The sequence below is a fragment of the Coenobita brevimanus genome, unplaced genomic scaffold, assembly GCF_032717465.1.
Source record: "Coenobita brevimanus isolate Jiangsu-jjx unplaced genomic scaffold, ASM3271746v2 jjx.HiC_scaffold_3093, whole genome shotgun sequence".
Lineage (NCBI taxonomy): Eukaryota > Metazoa > Arthropoda > Malacostraca > Decapoda > Coenobitidae > Coenobita > Coenobita brevimanus.
In genome coordinates, this window is record NW_027644085.1 from 5377 (window position 1) to 22397 (window position 17021).

The 17021-nt window shown below is 40.3% G+C and overlaps 1 protein-coding gene across 1 annotated transcript in view; it reads right to left on the reverse strand.

Annotated features, from left to right (window-relative positions):
* Positions 1-1450: 1450 nt before the first annotated feature.
* LOC145390163 (uncharacterized) overlaps positions 1451-17021 on the reverse strand; it is a 39600-nt gene continuing 24029 nt past the window's right edge. The window contains exons 4-5 of the mRNA XM_080265190.1: positions 5429-5532; positions 1451-1627 (exon numbers count right to left, since the gene is read on the reverse strand). Of these exons, the coding sequence (XP_080121316.1) occupies positions 1583-1627; positions 5429-5532 (149 nt within the window). The 3' untranslated portion in view covers positions 1451-1582. The remainder of the gene's footprint in view (positions 1628-5428; positions 5533-17021) is intronic.

A 17021-nucleotide genomic window follows, 5' to 3' on the forward strand; every position in this document is an offset into this window, starting at 1 on the left:
TCCAAAACTGATGACTTGACCACAGTGTCATCGTCAGTTTTAGTAATACTGCACAAGTCATGGCTCCTTGGTGTTTAGGTCCTCTTGTTCATTTCTGAACTAAGTGTCTTGATTATTCTATACATAACTCAGCGAGATTTATCTTATTACACACACACACACACACACACACACACACACACACACACACACACACACACACACAAAAGGGCGCGTGAACTCTCAGTAATTTTTATAAGAGCTTAAGTTAATGAGGGAAATAATACGCACATGAACGTTGCAATAAGATTATACTTGATAAAGCACAAAGGTAACCTTCAAGCAAAACAACAGAAGAATGCAGCAGCCACATACACAAATTCAAGGTGATAATCGACAGACCATTATATTTTACCTTATGTGTGTTCTTGGCCAGAAATTTATCACAGATTTAGTTCATCTTTTTCCATCAGTGTAATCTCGAACCTTTTTACTTGGTTCCTGTTAACATCTAAGCGATTTTTTTAACTTTGGAGAAACCATTGGTAGTGAAGGGATTGTATTCAGTCTTCTTAGCCCCTTCCCAATCCTATTTCTCCCCTTCAGATGAGTAAAATTGTATAAAAGTAGCGAAATACGTTTGGAAATATGGAACGCCATTAGAATGAGGGACGTGATTAGTTAGTTCTGGCTGGTACGTAACACACAGGAGCAGATGAAGAAATTAACAGATTTGTGTAGTGTGTACAGGGGATTCTTCATCCTTCTCCCCATATCATCATTATATTATTATTATTATTATTATTACTATTATTTTCATTGTTATTGAACCTCCCTTCTTTCCTACATTTCAGTTGACAAAATACAATGAATTCTGGGAAATCGTCATCATTATTATCACCCTAACTCTTTTCTTCCGTCGTAAGCTAAGGGTGAGTTAGGATCTAATAATAAGCAAAGAAGAAGTATGCAAGTGGAAAAATTACTTTATCAATATGCACTTCTAGGAAAGCAAAAAAGAGAACACGTTGGTTATAATATAAAAGAATTGTATATACCTAACAACTATCCTATTATCTTACCCACTTCACATAAGAAGAGGTCATCCATATTTCCTCTTCCTGTCTCCACACGATTTTATATCCTTTTTGGAGAGACTGTTGAAACGGAAGGAGAGTTAGATCTTACTGTAGTTTTCTCTGACCCCTTCCTTAAGACACGTCCATCCCAAATTAAATAAAATCGTCAGGAGGTGTTAGGAATAAAATATGACCTAGCGGCAGTGAAGGGGAAGGGGTGGATGTGCAGGGAACTATGTTGAATCCAGTCGAAGGTCTTCCAGGGAGAGACGATTTTCAACACCTCGTATCCGGACGTAGTGTGTGTGTGTGTGTGTGTGTGTGTGTGTGTGTGTGTGTGTTCTTGACAGCTTCAAACAATCACCTCAACTCAGAATAAACCAGCACTTATGTCAGGGTTAAACATATACTCCATAAACCCCGTCACAACCTAAGTCAACCTCAGCTGAATAAAATCGTCTGAAGGCAACGAGAATACACAGCAAAATACGTCATCGGACTGAAGGTGTTACTCTTGTCCTTAATTATTCCAGTCCATTGATGCAGGCTGTGAAACGATCCATCTGTTCCTGGAAAAATAATGAAAAAAAATTGTACAGTATACTTTTTTTTTCTTATTAACAGAACAGTGGAAGAAAAAACAAAAGAAAAAAATAACCCATGCACCTGTTTACAGGTGTCCTCCATTCTGTAAATAAAGTGGTTAATAACGAGGCTTACAATGGGGCTGTTTCTCTCATCTCTATGATTACAAAAACCAACCTGTGTATTGCCTAACCCTTTGGGGCTCTTGGGCTTGAAAGGAACAAGAATTGCTTAAGACTATCCTATGGAGATTGTTTCAAGAATCTGACTTCGTGTTCACAAAAATCTTGTTTCAAGAATCTGACTTCGTATTCACAAAGATCTTAAGGTATTCATAAAAAAACAACATTAACTTAAGAATCTATCTGAATATGATTCAGATCTCTAGAACACATCGCCTAGCATCCAGTTAGGCACAGAGAAGATTGTTAGAGCCGCCCTGTGGGCTCCAGTCTGGCCCAGTTCTCTCCTGGTTACAATGAGTGACTCAGAGACTAATATATTAGTATGCTGGACTCCGCTGCTGGACGGGTTTGTCAATTATCAGCAATGCAATACAGCTACAGGAGGTGGGGGGATTATACTTAATTTTTGGAGCTAATTTTGAGAAAAAATGCTGCTTCAACGTGGGAGCAATACTCATCCGTTTTTTAAAGCTTGGATCCAATACTCAACCATTTGATCTGAAAAAAAAAAAAAATGAATACAATAAGATAAAAGCCATAGTGACGTACAAAGCCCACGTCTGACACTTTGCTGTTTGAAAAATCCATTTTGAGGTTGCTAAGGCCGTCTAGACCTGGCAAGAAGAGCATATATAATATACTTTATTAGTCTGAAGTAATTTGGTTAGTATGTGGCTGTGGCACAAAAGAAGAAAGCATACAATGAATGGATGAGAAATATGGGCGTGGAAGAAGTTGAGAGGCGGAAGAGAGAGTTATATGTGGGAAAGAAAGAGAGAGAGGTGAAAAGATTAGTAAGAGAGAGTAAGAAGAGAGTGGATGAGGAATTTGGAAGGAATTTGAGTGTAAAGTGGAGGGACCGTAAGAAAATGTTCTGGAGAGAAGTGAAAAGAGTAAGACAGGGTGGAAGTGAAGTTAGCAGGGGAGTGAAAGATAAAAATGGTAGATTACTAGTGGAGAAGGGAGAAAAAGTGAACAGATGGAAAGAACACTTTAAGGAATTGTTGAACGTAGAGGATGGAAGTAATGCGAGTATAAGTGGCTGGGGAATGGCTGGGAGAAGGAGGGAGGTGAGAAGACAGGAAGAAATCAGTAGGATAGAAGTTGTGGAAGCAATGAAGAAAGTTAAATCGGGGAAAGCTTCAAGAATTGATGGAGTGTGTGGTGAAATGCTGAAGCATGGGGGAGAGATAGTAGTAGAATGGATGTGGAAGATGTGCAGATTGGCCTGGGAGGAAGGTAGAGTCTCGGAGGATTGGAAGTCAGGTATAATTATTCCCTTGTACAAAGGAAAAGGGGAAAAAGAAGTGTGTGGTAATCATAGGGGCATTTGTCTTTTTAGTATAATAGGAAAAGTGTATGGTAGGATACTTATAGACAGAGTTAGAGAAAGAACAGAGAAATTAGTTGGAGAAGAACAGGGAGGCTTTAGGAAGGGAAGAGGTTGTGTAGATCAGATATTCATTCTTAGATCTTTAGTGGAAAAGTTTCTAGAGAAGGGAAAGAAATTGTATGCGGCTTTCATGGATTTGGAGAAAGCATATGACAGGGTGGATAGACAAGGATTGTGGAAAGTGTTAAGAACATATGGAGTAGATGGGAAGTTGTTGAATGCTGTGAAGAGTATGTACGATGGTGCGAAGGCTGCAGTGCGTGTGGATGGTGAACTAAGTGAATTTTTCTCTTTGAAAGTTGGTTTGAAACAGGGATGTGTCATGTCTCCATGGTTGTTCAATCTGTACATGGATGGGGTAATAAAAGAGGTACAAGGTAGGGTAGTGGATGTTGGAGTGGCCCTGGTGAGAGAGGATAGTGTTTGGAAACTCCCTGTACTGTTGTTTGCAGATGATACTGTGTTGTTGAGTGAAGACGAAGGGGAGCTGCAAGGCTTGGTGGATGAGTTTGAGAGAGTGTGTAAGAAACGGAATCTAAAGGTGAATGTAGGGAAGAGTAAAGTGATGGTCTTTGAGAGAGGTGAAGTTAGTGAATGTACAGCGAGGTTGGATGGTGAGGAATTGGAAAATGTGAGTACGTTTAAGTACTTGGGTAGTGTGATGAGTAAGGATTGAGGTTTGGAGGGTGAAGTGCATGAAAGGGTACAGCAGGGAAGAAAGGTTGCTGGTTCTTTGAAAGCAATGATAAGAAACAGGGAAGTGAGCATGGAAGTGAAAAAGTTACTACATGACAGTATTGTGATACCAACTCTAACGTACGGAAGTGAAGCTTGGACATTGTTGGAAGGACACAAGTCAAGAGTGAGAGCAGTGGAAATGAGTTATTTAAGAGGAGCCTGTGGAGTCACGTGGAGAGACAGGCTGACGAATGAAGATATAAAGGAGCGTTGTGGTGTGGATGTGGATGTGATAGGAAGCGTTATGAGGAACACACTGAGGTGGTTTGGCCATGTGGAGAGGATGGAGGGTGAAAGACTGACGAAGAGAGTGTATGTGAGTGAGGTGGAGGGGGGAAGAGGGAGGGGAAGGCCGAGGATGAGATGGAGGGATGGGGTGGAGAGGTATATGAGAGAGGGGGGTGTTAGTTGGGAGCAGGGCAGTGAAATGGCGGGGGACAGGGCGACTTGGAGGCGATTTGTTTGTGGCCACCCCAAACGGGATTGAGTCGTCTGGCAATACATAGATAGATAGATAGTTTACCTGGATACATTATCTGCTTCTTAAGACATCACCAATAATATCTTTGCCACAGCAAATGTCTCAGTAAAGTTCGTTTTCCTTTAATTTAGACGGTATTTTGCACACTGGAAGGATTTCCAAACTAAAGGGGGTTAGATATAGTCTTTATTGACCCATCGTCACTATGGGTCTTTCACATTATCTTAGCCCAGCTTTCAGTCCCTTTGAAGCTTATTATACGTACAGTAGCTCAGTGGCAGAAAAAGCAATGCTATGGCTAGGTATCCTTTCCATAGCACGTCTCCACGGCTACAATCATATTCTGGTGTTAATCGATTGTTATAAGTCAATACTGAAGCTGACGAACGGTACGTTTAGGTTAATCTAATGTAAAAAAGAGCATAGAGATAAAATAGAGTCACCTGACAACAGACAGAAGACACAGTCTTTTTTACTGAAGGGGTTTAAAGACACTACGGTGAGTATGCTGAAATTTTCTTTAGTATAATGATATTTTCTACTTTTCATTACCAAAAGAAAGTTTTATTCAGTTTAGGAAAGGGAATTTAATAGCGGGATTAAAGAATGAATAACTGTACTCCACAAAAGTATATAGCAAAGCTAATTTATATCACGTTGTCCAGTTTGACGGTGACAGAATTGTGTCTGAAAAAAAAAAAAAAAATCTTGGAATGAAAAATGAAATAGTTATAGGGTAAAAAATATTGATTGGGCAAACATATAGTTACGGGTTATGGGGAAAACGAAATAGAAATGGGATACAAAAACAGAATAGTCTTGGGTAAGAAAATAAAGTCGTCAAGAGTAAAACAAATAAAATTGTGATTAGGTAAGAAAATACTCAGGGGGTCAAAAACAAATAAAAAAAAAGTAATAATTCTGTGAGATACAATGGAGAATTAAAAGTGGCAATCCAGCAGAGACAAACAGCACCAAGAGATCTTACCCGGTTTATTTCGTAGGCAAAACATCTGTACATAGGAAAGATGTTCGTCATGGTAACGCCCATGTTGGCGTAATCGTCCAGACTGATGCACCGTCCCTGGAGTTCTGGTTAAGAAACAATACGCAGCATTATCTGGCTGGCCTTTGAAGAGACCTGAGAGGCTAAGGAGGATTATGGAGGGAGATTGTGGTGGTAGTGGTGGTGGGTGGTGCTGGTGGTTGTGATAGTTAATGCTGGTAGTGAAAGTAATGAAATTTGGTGGTGCTAGTAGTAGATTTGTGTAGGGTGGTGGAAGTTATTGGTGGCAGAAGTTAGTTTTCGTGAAAGTTAGTGGTGTTGGAAATTAGTGATGGTGGAAGTTAGTTGTGTTGGAAATTAGTGGTGGTGGAAGTTAGTGGTGGTGGAAATTAGTGGTGGTGGAAGTTAGTGGTGGTGGAAATTAGTGGTGGTGGAAGTTAGTGGTGGTGGAAATTAGTGGTGGTGGAAGTTAGTGGTGGTGGAAGTTAGTGGTGGTGGAAGTTAGTGGTTGTGGGAATTCGTGGCGGTGGGAATTAGTGGTGATGGGAATTAGTGGTGGTGGAAGTTAGTGGTGGTGGAAATTAGTGATGGTGGAAGTTAGTGGTGGTGGGAATTAGTGGTGCTGGATGTTTGCAGCAGTGGAAGTTAGTGGTGGTGGGAATTAGTGGTGCTGGATGTTTGCAGCAGTGGAAGTTAGTGGTGGTGGAAGTTCGAAGTAGTGGAAGATAGTGGTAGTGGAAGTTTGCAGTAGTGGAAATTAGTCGTGGTGGAAGATAGAAGTTGAGGAAGTTAAAGGTGGTGGAAGTTAGAGGTGGTGGAAGTTAGAGGTGGTGGAAGTTAGTGGTGGTGGAAGTTAGTGGTGGTGGAAGTTAGTGGTGGTGGAAGTTAGTGGTGGTGGAAGTTAGTGGTGGTGGAAGTTAGTGGTGGTGGAAGTTAGTGGTGGTGGAAGTTAGTGGTGGTGGAAGTTAGTGATGGTGGAAGTTAGTGGTGGTGGAAGTTAGTGATGGTGGAAGTTAGTGGTGGTGGAAGTTAGTGGTGGTGGAAGTTAGTGGTGGTGGAAGTTAGTGGTGGTGGAAGTTAGAGATGGTGGAAGTTAGTGGTGGTGGAAGTTAGTGGTGGTGGAAGTTAGAGATGGTGGAAGTTAGAGATGGTGGAAGTTAGAGATGGTGGAAGTTAGAGGTGGTGGAAGTTAGTGGTGGTGGAAGTTAGTGGTGGAGTGGTGGGTGACGGGTACTCTTAGAGATTTTAGGAAAGGACATATGGGGGAGGTGGTGGTGACGATGATGGAGGGGGAGGTGGTGGCGGTGACAGTGATGAAGGGTGAGATGGTGGTGGTGAGGGTGGTGGAGAGAGATATGGTGGTGATGATAGTGGTGGAGGGAGAAATGGTGGTGGTGATGGTGTAAGGGGAGATGTTGGTGCTGATAGCGATGTAGTCGGAGATGGTGGTGTCGGTGCTGTTGTAAAGGGAGATGGTGGTGGTGACAATGATGGAAGGGGAGATGGTGGTGGTGATAGTGATGTACAGGGAGATGGTGGTGGTGGTGATAGTAATGGGGGGGGGAGATGGTGGTGGCGAGTGATGAATAGGAAGATGGTGGTGGTGAAGGGAAAGGGGTGTTTGTGGTCCAAGGTGTTACAGTGATGTAGGGGGAGATGACGATGGTAATATTGATGCAGGGGAAGAGTACGGTGGTAAACAGATGGGTAATGGTGGTGTGAGGTGGACGAGGGACAAGGTAAAGGGGTAAGTGAGGAGCTGACAGTGATGTGGTGGAGATCTGCTCGTATGGAATGGTGGTGATTGTGAGCGTGTTTGTTGGAGACCAGGTGGAGAATTCGGTGGTGACTGCAGTGGAGTACAGTACAGATGATGGTGGTGGTGAAGTGGGTGGTGACGATTTTAATAATAATAATAATAATAATAATAATAATAATAATAATAGTAATAATAATAATAATAATAATAATAATAATAATAATAATAATAATAATAATAATAATAATAATAACAACAACAACAACAACAACAACAACAACAACAACCAACAACAAGCCTTTAGGAGACGATGGCCAGCTCTAAGTGGGCCGTTGCAGTTCAGCCTGTACACACAAAGGGACACACACACACCACAAAGCCAGCCAGGAGACAGGATTTGTGTGCCGGGCAATCCCCAGGTCCTGTCCTCCCCCCTTACTGTTTTTTAACCAGCCCATACCCCACTGACCGGGCTAATGTATGGCTCGGCCTGCACTATAGGCGCAGGGAATCTTTGAACGAACGAACACACAAAGGAGGACAATTTTCTGGTTAGAGTCTAAAACTACCATCTCACGCCTCTCTTTGGTCACACACTAAACCACCCAGACAGCAGAAGTAACTCAGTAATTGGAAAAACACAGGAAAAAAAAGTGAAAATAATATTCATATTATATACTGATTTTGTTTGTAACACACATATCTAGTCATCTGAAACAATTTCAGCACAACTGAAGTTTTTCTGGGGGTGAAAATATGGATATTTCTTAGTGCAATGTTTTCTCACTCCTCTACTGTATATGTTTTCATCGGCATGTAGCGGTCATTTTTTAAAATTTCCGTGCTTCACTGTGAAGCACACAATAGGTTAAGGAAACTAAAAAGTGCATCACCAGGTGAGCCAGACGTTTCTCTTCAATTTGGCATTAAAAAAATCGATATTCGAAATCAGAAAAAAAAAAAAAAAAAATGGTGTTCGGAGAGGCCACTGGGTCCCGACAATTTCTGGACCCTGGGCGATTGAGGGGCTAAGCGGGCCGTTGCTAGGATACGGTGGAAAAATGGCCGGCACTGGGGTGACTCATAGGGAAAAAAATAGCCAGCACGCGGTGGGTTAATGACTTCCCCTCTATCACCAGTGGAGTGTACTGTGGGCTGCTGCTAGTAAAATGATGAGTCATTGAATGAATAGGTAGGTCTTTCTCACTCTCACCTTCCTCCTGTGTGTATCGTGAGCGAAGTTATTGGGTTACGGAGTTTATTGTACACAGTAATACTGAAATGTATTTGACAGCGTAACATAACATGACGCAAACCTCCTAGCTGACCCTATCTCCTGCTTTCTGCCCTCAATCGTACTCTCGAGCTCTCTTTGCCTTTGCCCTCTGGAATCTGAGAATATATATGGCTCGGTGGGGATGTAGTCTCTGGTAGATTTCCATGGTTATTTTCCATGTCGTCAGGTAACTGGCTCAGTCTGGTTTACTTGCTCGTATCATGAAATTCTTGTATCGTCTGGACTAAAAAGAGAGTATTTGAGACACATCATGTGTTAAGACACTATTGATGGTCTCAGAGAGCAGAATTGTGGATTTACATCATGTGGATTGACATTCCTAGTGAGAAGCTGTGTATGTCTCCAGCCGACACTACATACTGCACATTGTGATATGAGATGTATACTAGTGCCAATAATGCCAACATATTGCTTGCTCATGCAAAGGTGTTGTACCCACGACAGTACGTGCTGTCATAAAGTATTAATCCATATTATATCCACATTACAATCAGCTTGTGAGCTACATAAGTAAAATATATAATACTGGTCTTGAGGATGACATAATGGGTTGTTATGAAGCACCAGGAGAAAATAATAATGGGAAGTGACTAAAGAATATGTGTCAGGAAAGGAGGTTGTGCATTTGTAACTCTTATTTTAAAAACAAAGATGCACATAAAATACGTGGTGTAGAGGGAACGGGGACCGTGTTGAAAGAAGCCTGATTGATTATGTGCTCGTAGAAAGGTCGATGATGGAATGGTTGCTGATACGAGGGCCATGAGAGGACGATGCGGAGGTCTGTCAGATCATATGATTGTGGTATGCAAGATCAAGCTGAGAGGAGTGAGGTGGATCAGAGAGAAAGACTGAAAGTTTGGAAGCTGAGGATCAAAAAATGGCAGATGATTACAGGACCAAAGTAGAGGAGTTAGAATCAGTGAACTGGAATGAAATGGATCTGGACAGCCTGTGGAATACATATAGGGACTGCTTAGGTAGGAATGCTAAAGTGGTGTGTGGTGTGGCAAGAGTAACAACAAAGAAGAAAGGTACGGTATGGTCGCATAAGGAGGTTGAGACAGCGGTAGAGGAAAAGAGGAAAAAGTGGCTAAAGTGGTTATAGGATAGGGGTTCAGTTGAATTAAGAACTGAGTATATTGAGAGCAAGAAACATGTAAATAGACTAGTGAAGAGGAAAAAGAGGGAGGTAAATGATGATCTAGGAAGAAAACTGAAGTGAACTACTCTGAAAATAGGAAGTTATTTTGGAAAGAGATGCGGAAATGTAGAAGTGAAAGCAAAAAGACATGTGATGGTGTGAAGGATGCAGGTGGTATATTATTAACCCATGGAGATGAAGTAAGGACCAGATGGAAAGAATATTTGAAAGTCTGATGAATGGGAACAGACTGAGCAGAGCGGCTGTAAACATGATTGGTTTTGGGGGTGTGCAGATAAGGAATGCAGTGGCAGGAGACGTGACACTCGCACAGGTGAAGAGTGCTGTGAAGCACCTGAAAAATGAGAAAGCAGCTGGGGTTGGCGAGGTGTATGCAGAGATGCTTAAGTGTAGTGGAGAGAGTGGAATGAAGTGCTTGTTGGATATGTAAGAAGGCATGAATGAGTGAAACTGTGCCTGCAGAGTGGAACAAGGCTGTGGTTGTACAAACAGTACAAAAATTGGAGTAAGCGAAGGGAGTGCAAGAATTATCGTGGCACAAGTTTATTGAGTGTGGTAGGAGAGGTATATGGAAGAGTTATTATAGAGAAAGTAAGAGAGATGTCAGAAGTCCTAGTGAGTGATGAACAGGGTGGCTCTAGGAGTGGTAGAGGATGTGTGGATCAAATATTTGCAGTGAGACGGATAGCAGAGAAGGCTTGTGAGAAGGACCATAAGGTGTTTATGGCATTCATGGGTCTGGAAAAAGCATACAGCAAAGTAGACAGAGAGGGATTGTGGAAAGTTTTGCGCAGGTACGGTGTAGATGGTAAGCTGCTAGGTGCTGTCAAGAGTATTTATGATGGTAGCGAAGAATGTGTAAGGGTTAATGGGCAGGTAAGTGAATGGTTCACGATCGGTGTGGGCCTGCGACAAGGTTGTGTGATGTCCCCATGGTTGTTCAATATATATATGGATAGGGTGATGAGAGAAGTAAAAACACGAGTAATGGAGAGTGGGACGGCACTGGTAATGAATGGTGATGGATGGAATATATCAAATTTGTTGTATGCTGGTGATGCAGTACTGCTTGCAGGTACCGGAGAAGAACTTGATAGGCTAGTGCAGAGTTTTGCTGATGTCTGTGAGCGTCATGCCTTGAGAGTGAATGTAGAAAAGAGTAAAGTGATGGTTATTGAGAGAGAAGGTGACTCACAGTGTGATGTTACAGTGAATGGAGAGAGACTGGAATTGGTGAGAGAGTTCAAATACCTGAGTACAATGATAGAAAAGAAAGGAAAATGTGCAAAAGAAGTTGAAAGTAGAGTGACACAAGGAAGATAAGTAGCTGGTGCAATGAATGTCTTGATAAGAAACAGAGGCTTGAGTATTGCAGCTGCACGAGGCCTACATGAGGGAGTGTTAGTGCCAACTTTAACATATGGATGTGAGACTATGGTGCAGCATGAAAATGAAAAGTCAAGAGTAAGAGCAGTGGAGATGGGACTGCTGAGGAATATATGTGGAGTACAAAGGGTAGATAGGATACGAAATAATGTGCTTCGTGAAAGGTTTGGAGTGAGGATGTCTGTGGACACCAGAATCGAAGAGAGTGTACTGAGATGGTATTGTCATGTGGAGAGAATAGATAACAATGGTGTGGTGAAAAAGGTATATCTGAACGAATTTGAAGGCGGGAGGAGGCGAGGTGGGCCAAGGAGAAGGTGGAGAGATATGGTGGATGAGTGTGTGAGGAAGAGAGGTTTGGAAGTCAGTGAGGCTTTGGAACTGACAAGAAATCGAGCTGGCTGGATGAATATTGTGAGAAGTACATGATCAGGGATTTTAGCACCGCTTTTTAACGTGGCAGCGTCCAGATTGACTCAATCGGATACGTTTATGTGAAGCTACAGAACGTGGTAAATGTTTTTGGCGTATCTGATAAAGCCAGGATTCCGGGGGCTTGAATGATGAGTGAATGGAAGCGTGTCTCATTGGATTGGGCAAATTTGGGCTGTCTGGACATAGCTACTCCTAATCCTGCCCTGGGGTGGGAAAGGAGGTCCGGATGATGCTGATGATGATATAATGCTGTAACAGTAACATTTTTGTACAAATATTGTATTATAATTGCAGTTACATCGTGTTAATGCAGTTATAGTTACATTGTTTAAATGCAATTGTTACGGAAGTGTGGCTGTAATATAACATTGTGTTAATGCAACTGTTACACAGTTGTGGTTGTAAAAAAAAGATAGTTACATCGAGATCATGCAACTGTCACAAAATGTAGTTGAAACAAACTGTAGTTACCGAACTGTAGCAATCGTAATATGATTGCAGTATTGCTAGTGTTCGTTGTTATATAATTGTAGTTACATAACTGTAGCAATTGTAAAGTAACTGGAGGAGTCAGAAGTGTAGCCACTGTAGCTATATAATTGATACATATGTATATAATTTATACAATAATAGGTATACAATGGCAAGTCTACAGTAGGCAATCGTATCATGAATCAGCCACATGTGATGTACTTGCTATCAGTTTATTTGAGACACCATAGGTGTATTGGCTTAGTTATGTTGCACAGTTTATATTTAAATGACATTATATGTAACTCCATACTTTGTTAGTTTATATAAAATATTATATACATATTTACAATATGTTCAGTATTCAGTTTCCATTATACCACATATCACTTGATACTATACTGTAGTTCTCCAATGGCTGTGAAGTCAACTTGATATGTGTACTTACTTTTTGGTATTGGTTGGAAGTAGGTTTATTCATGCGTCTGGCTGAGTATAGCATAATGGTTTCACTTTTTCCAGTTTCATTTGTGTTAGCCATTTTTACCGTATTACCCTTGCAATTGTGATGTGAAGGATATATAAGTATTTATATTTTAATTATCTTGTCTTACTAGATTTTCATGTGTATTATATGTTGATGTAAGGATATATATTGGCTATCACTGTGTTTGTATGTAAATGAAGTAGTACTATTAAACTAATAGAGTAAAATTTACTGTAATGCTCAAGTCACTGATATTAACTGTGGTGGTAATGGTGAATGTGGTGGTGATGGTGGTAGATACGGTGTTGGAGGAAGTCTGGCAGTTGTTTTGATGATGTATTATCGTCAGCGCCATGCCTTCCCAATGGTAGATACATAAGTAGGTGGGTAAGTAGGTAGGGTGGGTAAGTAGGTAGGGTGGTAGGTAGGTCAGTGGTGTCGTTGTCCCCACTCAATGACTAATGACACAATGCTTTTCTTTGTGGTGGTGAAGAGTGGAGGGAAATGGTGGAGGTCCTCTGTGCTGTGCTGAACTAAGCTGTCACACACTTCGCTCACTTCCTTGTTCACTTCTTCTTCTTAATTTGTAGTGCTTGATTTTCCTTACTTGTTGTGATTAACTTGTAGGCTTGTGGAGTTGTCGATGGACGTAGTTTATCAGTGTTATTGTTTCTTGTAAATAGTGGAGTTGTGCCTAAGGTGGTTAAGAGCAGTTAGGGGCAATGTTATGTTGTGTTGATGCTCCACCAGCACTCGCTCTCTGCTTTGCTTTTATTTTATTTATTTATGTATTTATTTTTTGTTGTTGCTTGTGATTGTGTGAAGGCACCAGATTGAGTGTAGTCGACTGTTTTCGCTACCAATACCGATGACGTGGCCGTAGATAGACGAAGAGATAGGAAGGTTGGTTGTAATTGTAGATCGTCAAAGCACAGTATAAAGTCGCGAGGCGTATGGCTCGAACTTGCTGCTGTCAGCAATATCGATGAATGTAGTTTATCGTAATTTACCGTTGTTCACCACTGCCGCTAATATCGACAAACGTAGCTAATTGGTTTGATTAGATGGAAAAATTGTAGGTGTATCGTAGATTAATGGCTTCCCCTCTATCGTCAGTGGAGTGTAAGGTGGGCCGCTGCTAGTAAAATGGTGCGTTGTTGAGTAGAGTGAATAGGTAGGTCTCCCTCTTTCTCATCTTCCCCCTCTGTGTATCGTAAGATGAGTTATAAAGCACTCTTGGGTGTTGGATTTTATTGTAAACAGTTATATCTAGATGTGACTGAGAGTGTAATGAAGCGTGACGGCAAATCTCCTAGCTGACTCTATCTTCTGCCTTCTGTCCTCGATCGTACGAGTACTCTCGGGCTCTCTTTGTCTATGCCCGTCCGAAATCTGAGAATACTGTATATACAGCTCGATGGGGATGTAGTCTCTGGTAGATTTCCATGGTTAGTGTCCATGAGGTCGGGTAACTGGCTCAGTCTGGTTAACCTGCTCGTATCATGAAGTTCTTGTATCGTCTGGACTAAAAGGAAATTGTTTGAGATACATCATGTGTTAAGAAATTCTTGGTGGTCTGGGACAACAAGATTGTGGACATAATTATATGGATTGACATTCCTAGTGAGAGGCTGTGTATGCCTCCAGCAGATGCTACATGCTACACATTGTGATTCAAGATATACTTGTATACTAGTGCCAATAATACCAACGCCTCCAGAATTCTCTGTTTTTACTGCAGAACTGACTGCTGTCGTTTCAGCTTTTCGACAGATACTAACAATGAGAGAGCTTTTTGTACGATTTTTGTGCTTCTATAAAAGCCATTTTGGCTTTTTCTGATACAGGGGCATGGTAAGCTTGTCTAGGTTTGTTGGGTTCCCGCGCATGTTGGTGTGGGAGCAATGAGAGGTCAGATACATTAGCTAAAGCTGTATCTTCATGACGGCTCCATACCAACTACCCACTTCCCGCTTCCGATATGACGCCTTCCTTGAAGTATGCGATTCGTATTTGTTGGCAGAGACAGTGGCAGCTGTTCCTCATAATACAGGAAATATATCATAGGGTAGTTGTGCCGAGGATTCTCTCCCCCATGCCTTGGCGATTGGAGATGTTTGTTGCCCTGCTTTGCATTGGACACTCAGGGCTTACTCACGGGTTCCTGATGTGTGATGGGACTCAGCCGTATTGTGATGATAGCCTTGTTCCCCTCACCGACCGTCATTTGCTGTCTGGGGGCGGATGGTGCCTACTGTCTGTAGTGCTTGGAGGACCATTGACTATTTCACTCATGTTTTTGGTTTTCTTCAGGAGGCGGGTTTCCTACCACTTCTATAGGTAACTGATATTTAATGAATTATTCTGTTGTCATTTTACGTGCTTAATTTCTACATGGGGATATCTCCTTTGTTTTTGTATGAGTTTTGTTTTGCGGGGGGAGCGTCTTTTACCTTGCTGCCCGATGGCATATGACCCTAGCAGTTGTGCAGTTTTTTTTTTATTTTTTTGTTTTTTGATAATCGATAAATCACTGAAACCAGGTCAGTGTAACAGGGCCAGGGTGCTTTACATCCTCAAATCGGTGAGGAAAAGTGATGGAATAATAATAATAATAATAATAATAATAATGACATACAATGATCTCCACCTATGGTAATAGGTGGAGATCAATAATAATAAAAATACTGATAGATACAAGGATCTCCACCAATGTTAACAGGTGGGGATCAACTAGAACGCTGTAACTGCCAAATGCAGTTACTGCGCTCCATCTATGAAACAGTACCTTGTCGGACTCCGTCCAGGCGAGGTAAATATTACTGAACTTATTTTTTTTTTTTTACTAATAAAACGATGGTCAAACTGCCACCGAAAAATATATATATCAGGTCCAGGACCAAACCAAACTTCTTAGGCCAAGAAGTGCCTCATTTATTTATTTATTTATTTCTGTATGGAAGAGCAATTGAAAAATGTTGAAAACTAGGGTGTCCGTAGTATCTTAATGCCATGCATGAATGACCTAAAAGTTTTCAGTACAAATATTTGAAAAATAATATCATCAGTTTTTCCTTCCATGTCCATGTATATAGAATAGTTTTGGAGTAAATTTTGGTCGAAAATTCATGATTTAGATTTTTGGACCTTTCTGCACCAATACTTAGAATTGGGTTAACGTCATTAAATCTGGGTCAGTGAAATAGTCATGCTGCTGTATATCCTCAATAAGTATGATGAAATTCACAGATGTACGGTTATGTAGTAGTAATAATAATAATAATAATAATAATAATAATAATAATAATAATAATATAAATAATAACTAGACGAATGTAACTGTCAGAAACATTTAATGATCTCCACCTCCGAGAAAATTGCTGACAGGCACAACATATATATATATATATATATATATATATATATATATATATATATATATATATATATATATATATATATATATATATATATATATATATATATATATATATATATATATATATATATATATATATATATATATATATATAGGTAATAGCTCAGACACCGTTGAATAAACTGCATCCAAAAAGTAAACAAGCCTATGTCAGGATCAGACAAACGTGTCGCACCGAAAAGTGCCTTACCGTGTTTTGTTTTCTCCTTTATGGAAGAGCAAAATGAAAAGGGTGTACGAAATATTGTAATGTCATGCACGAATGTCCATTTTTTTTTTTTTAATACAAAAATATTGAAAATCATTCTATCACGGGATTCCCTTCCATGTTTATCTATCTGTAACAGTTTTGGAGTAAACTTAGATTAACAATTCATGATTTTTGGACATATTTAAACACGTGCCCATGACAAGTAAGTCAAAAGCTACTGAAACTTTGTAACTGTGACAGTGTCTTGGTGTTGTACATCCCTAGTATCTATGAAGAACATCAGAGAGGAAAAGTGCTGGAATAACTACAACAACAACAACAACAACAACAACAACAATAATAATAATGATGATGATGATATTAACTAGAAGCCTCTAACTGTCAGAAATAGTTACTGATCTCATGATGATGATAATATTAACTAGAGGACTGTAACTGTCAGAGATAGTTACTGATCTCATGATGATGATAATATTAACTAGAAGACTGTAACTGTCAGAGATAGTTACTGATCTCATGATGATGATAATATTAACTAGAGGACTGTAACTGTCAGAGATAGTTACTGATCTCATGATGATAATATTAACTAGAAGACTGTAACTGTCAGAGATAGTTACTGATCTCATGATGATGATAATATTAACTAGAAGACTGTAACTGTCAGAGATAGTTACTGATCTCATGATGATGATAATATTAACTAGAAGACTGTAACTGTCAGAGATAGTTACTGATCTCATGATGATAATAATATTAACTAGAAGACTGTAACTGTCAGAGATAGTTACTGATCTCATGATGATGATAATATTAACTAGAAGACTGTAACTGTCAGAGATAGTTACTGATCTCATGATGATAATAATATTAACTAGAAGACTGTAACTGTCAGAGATAGTTACTGATCTCATGATGATAATAA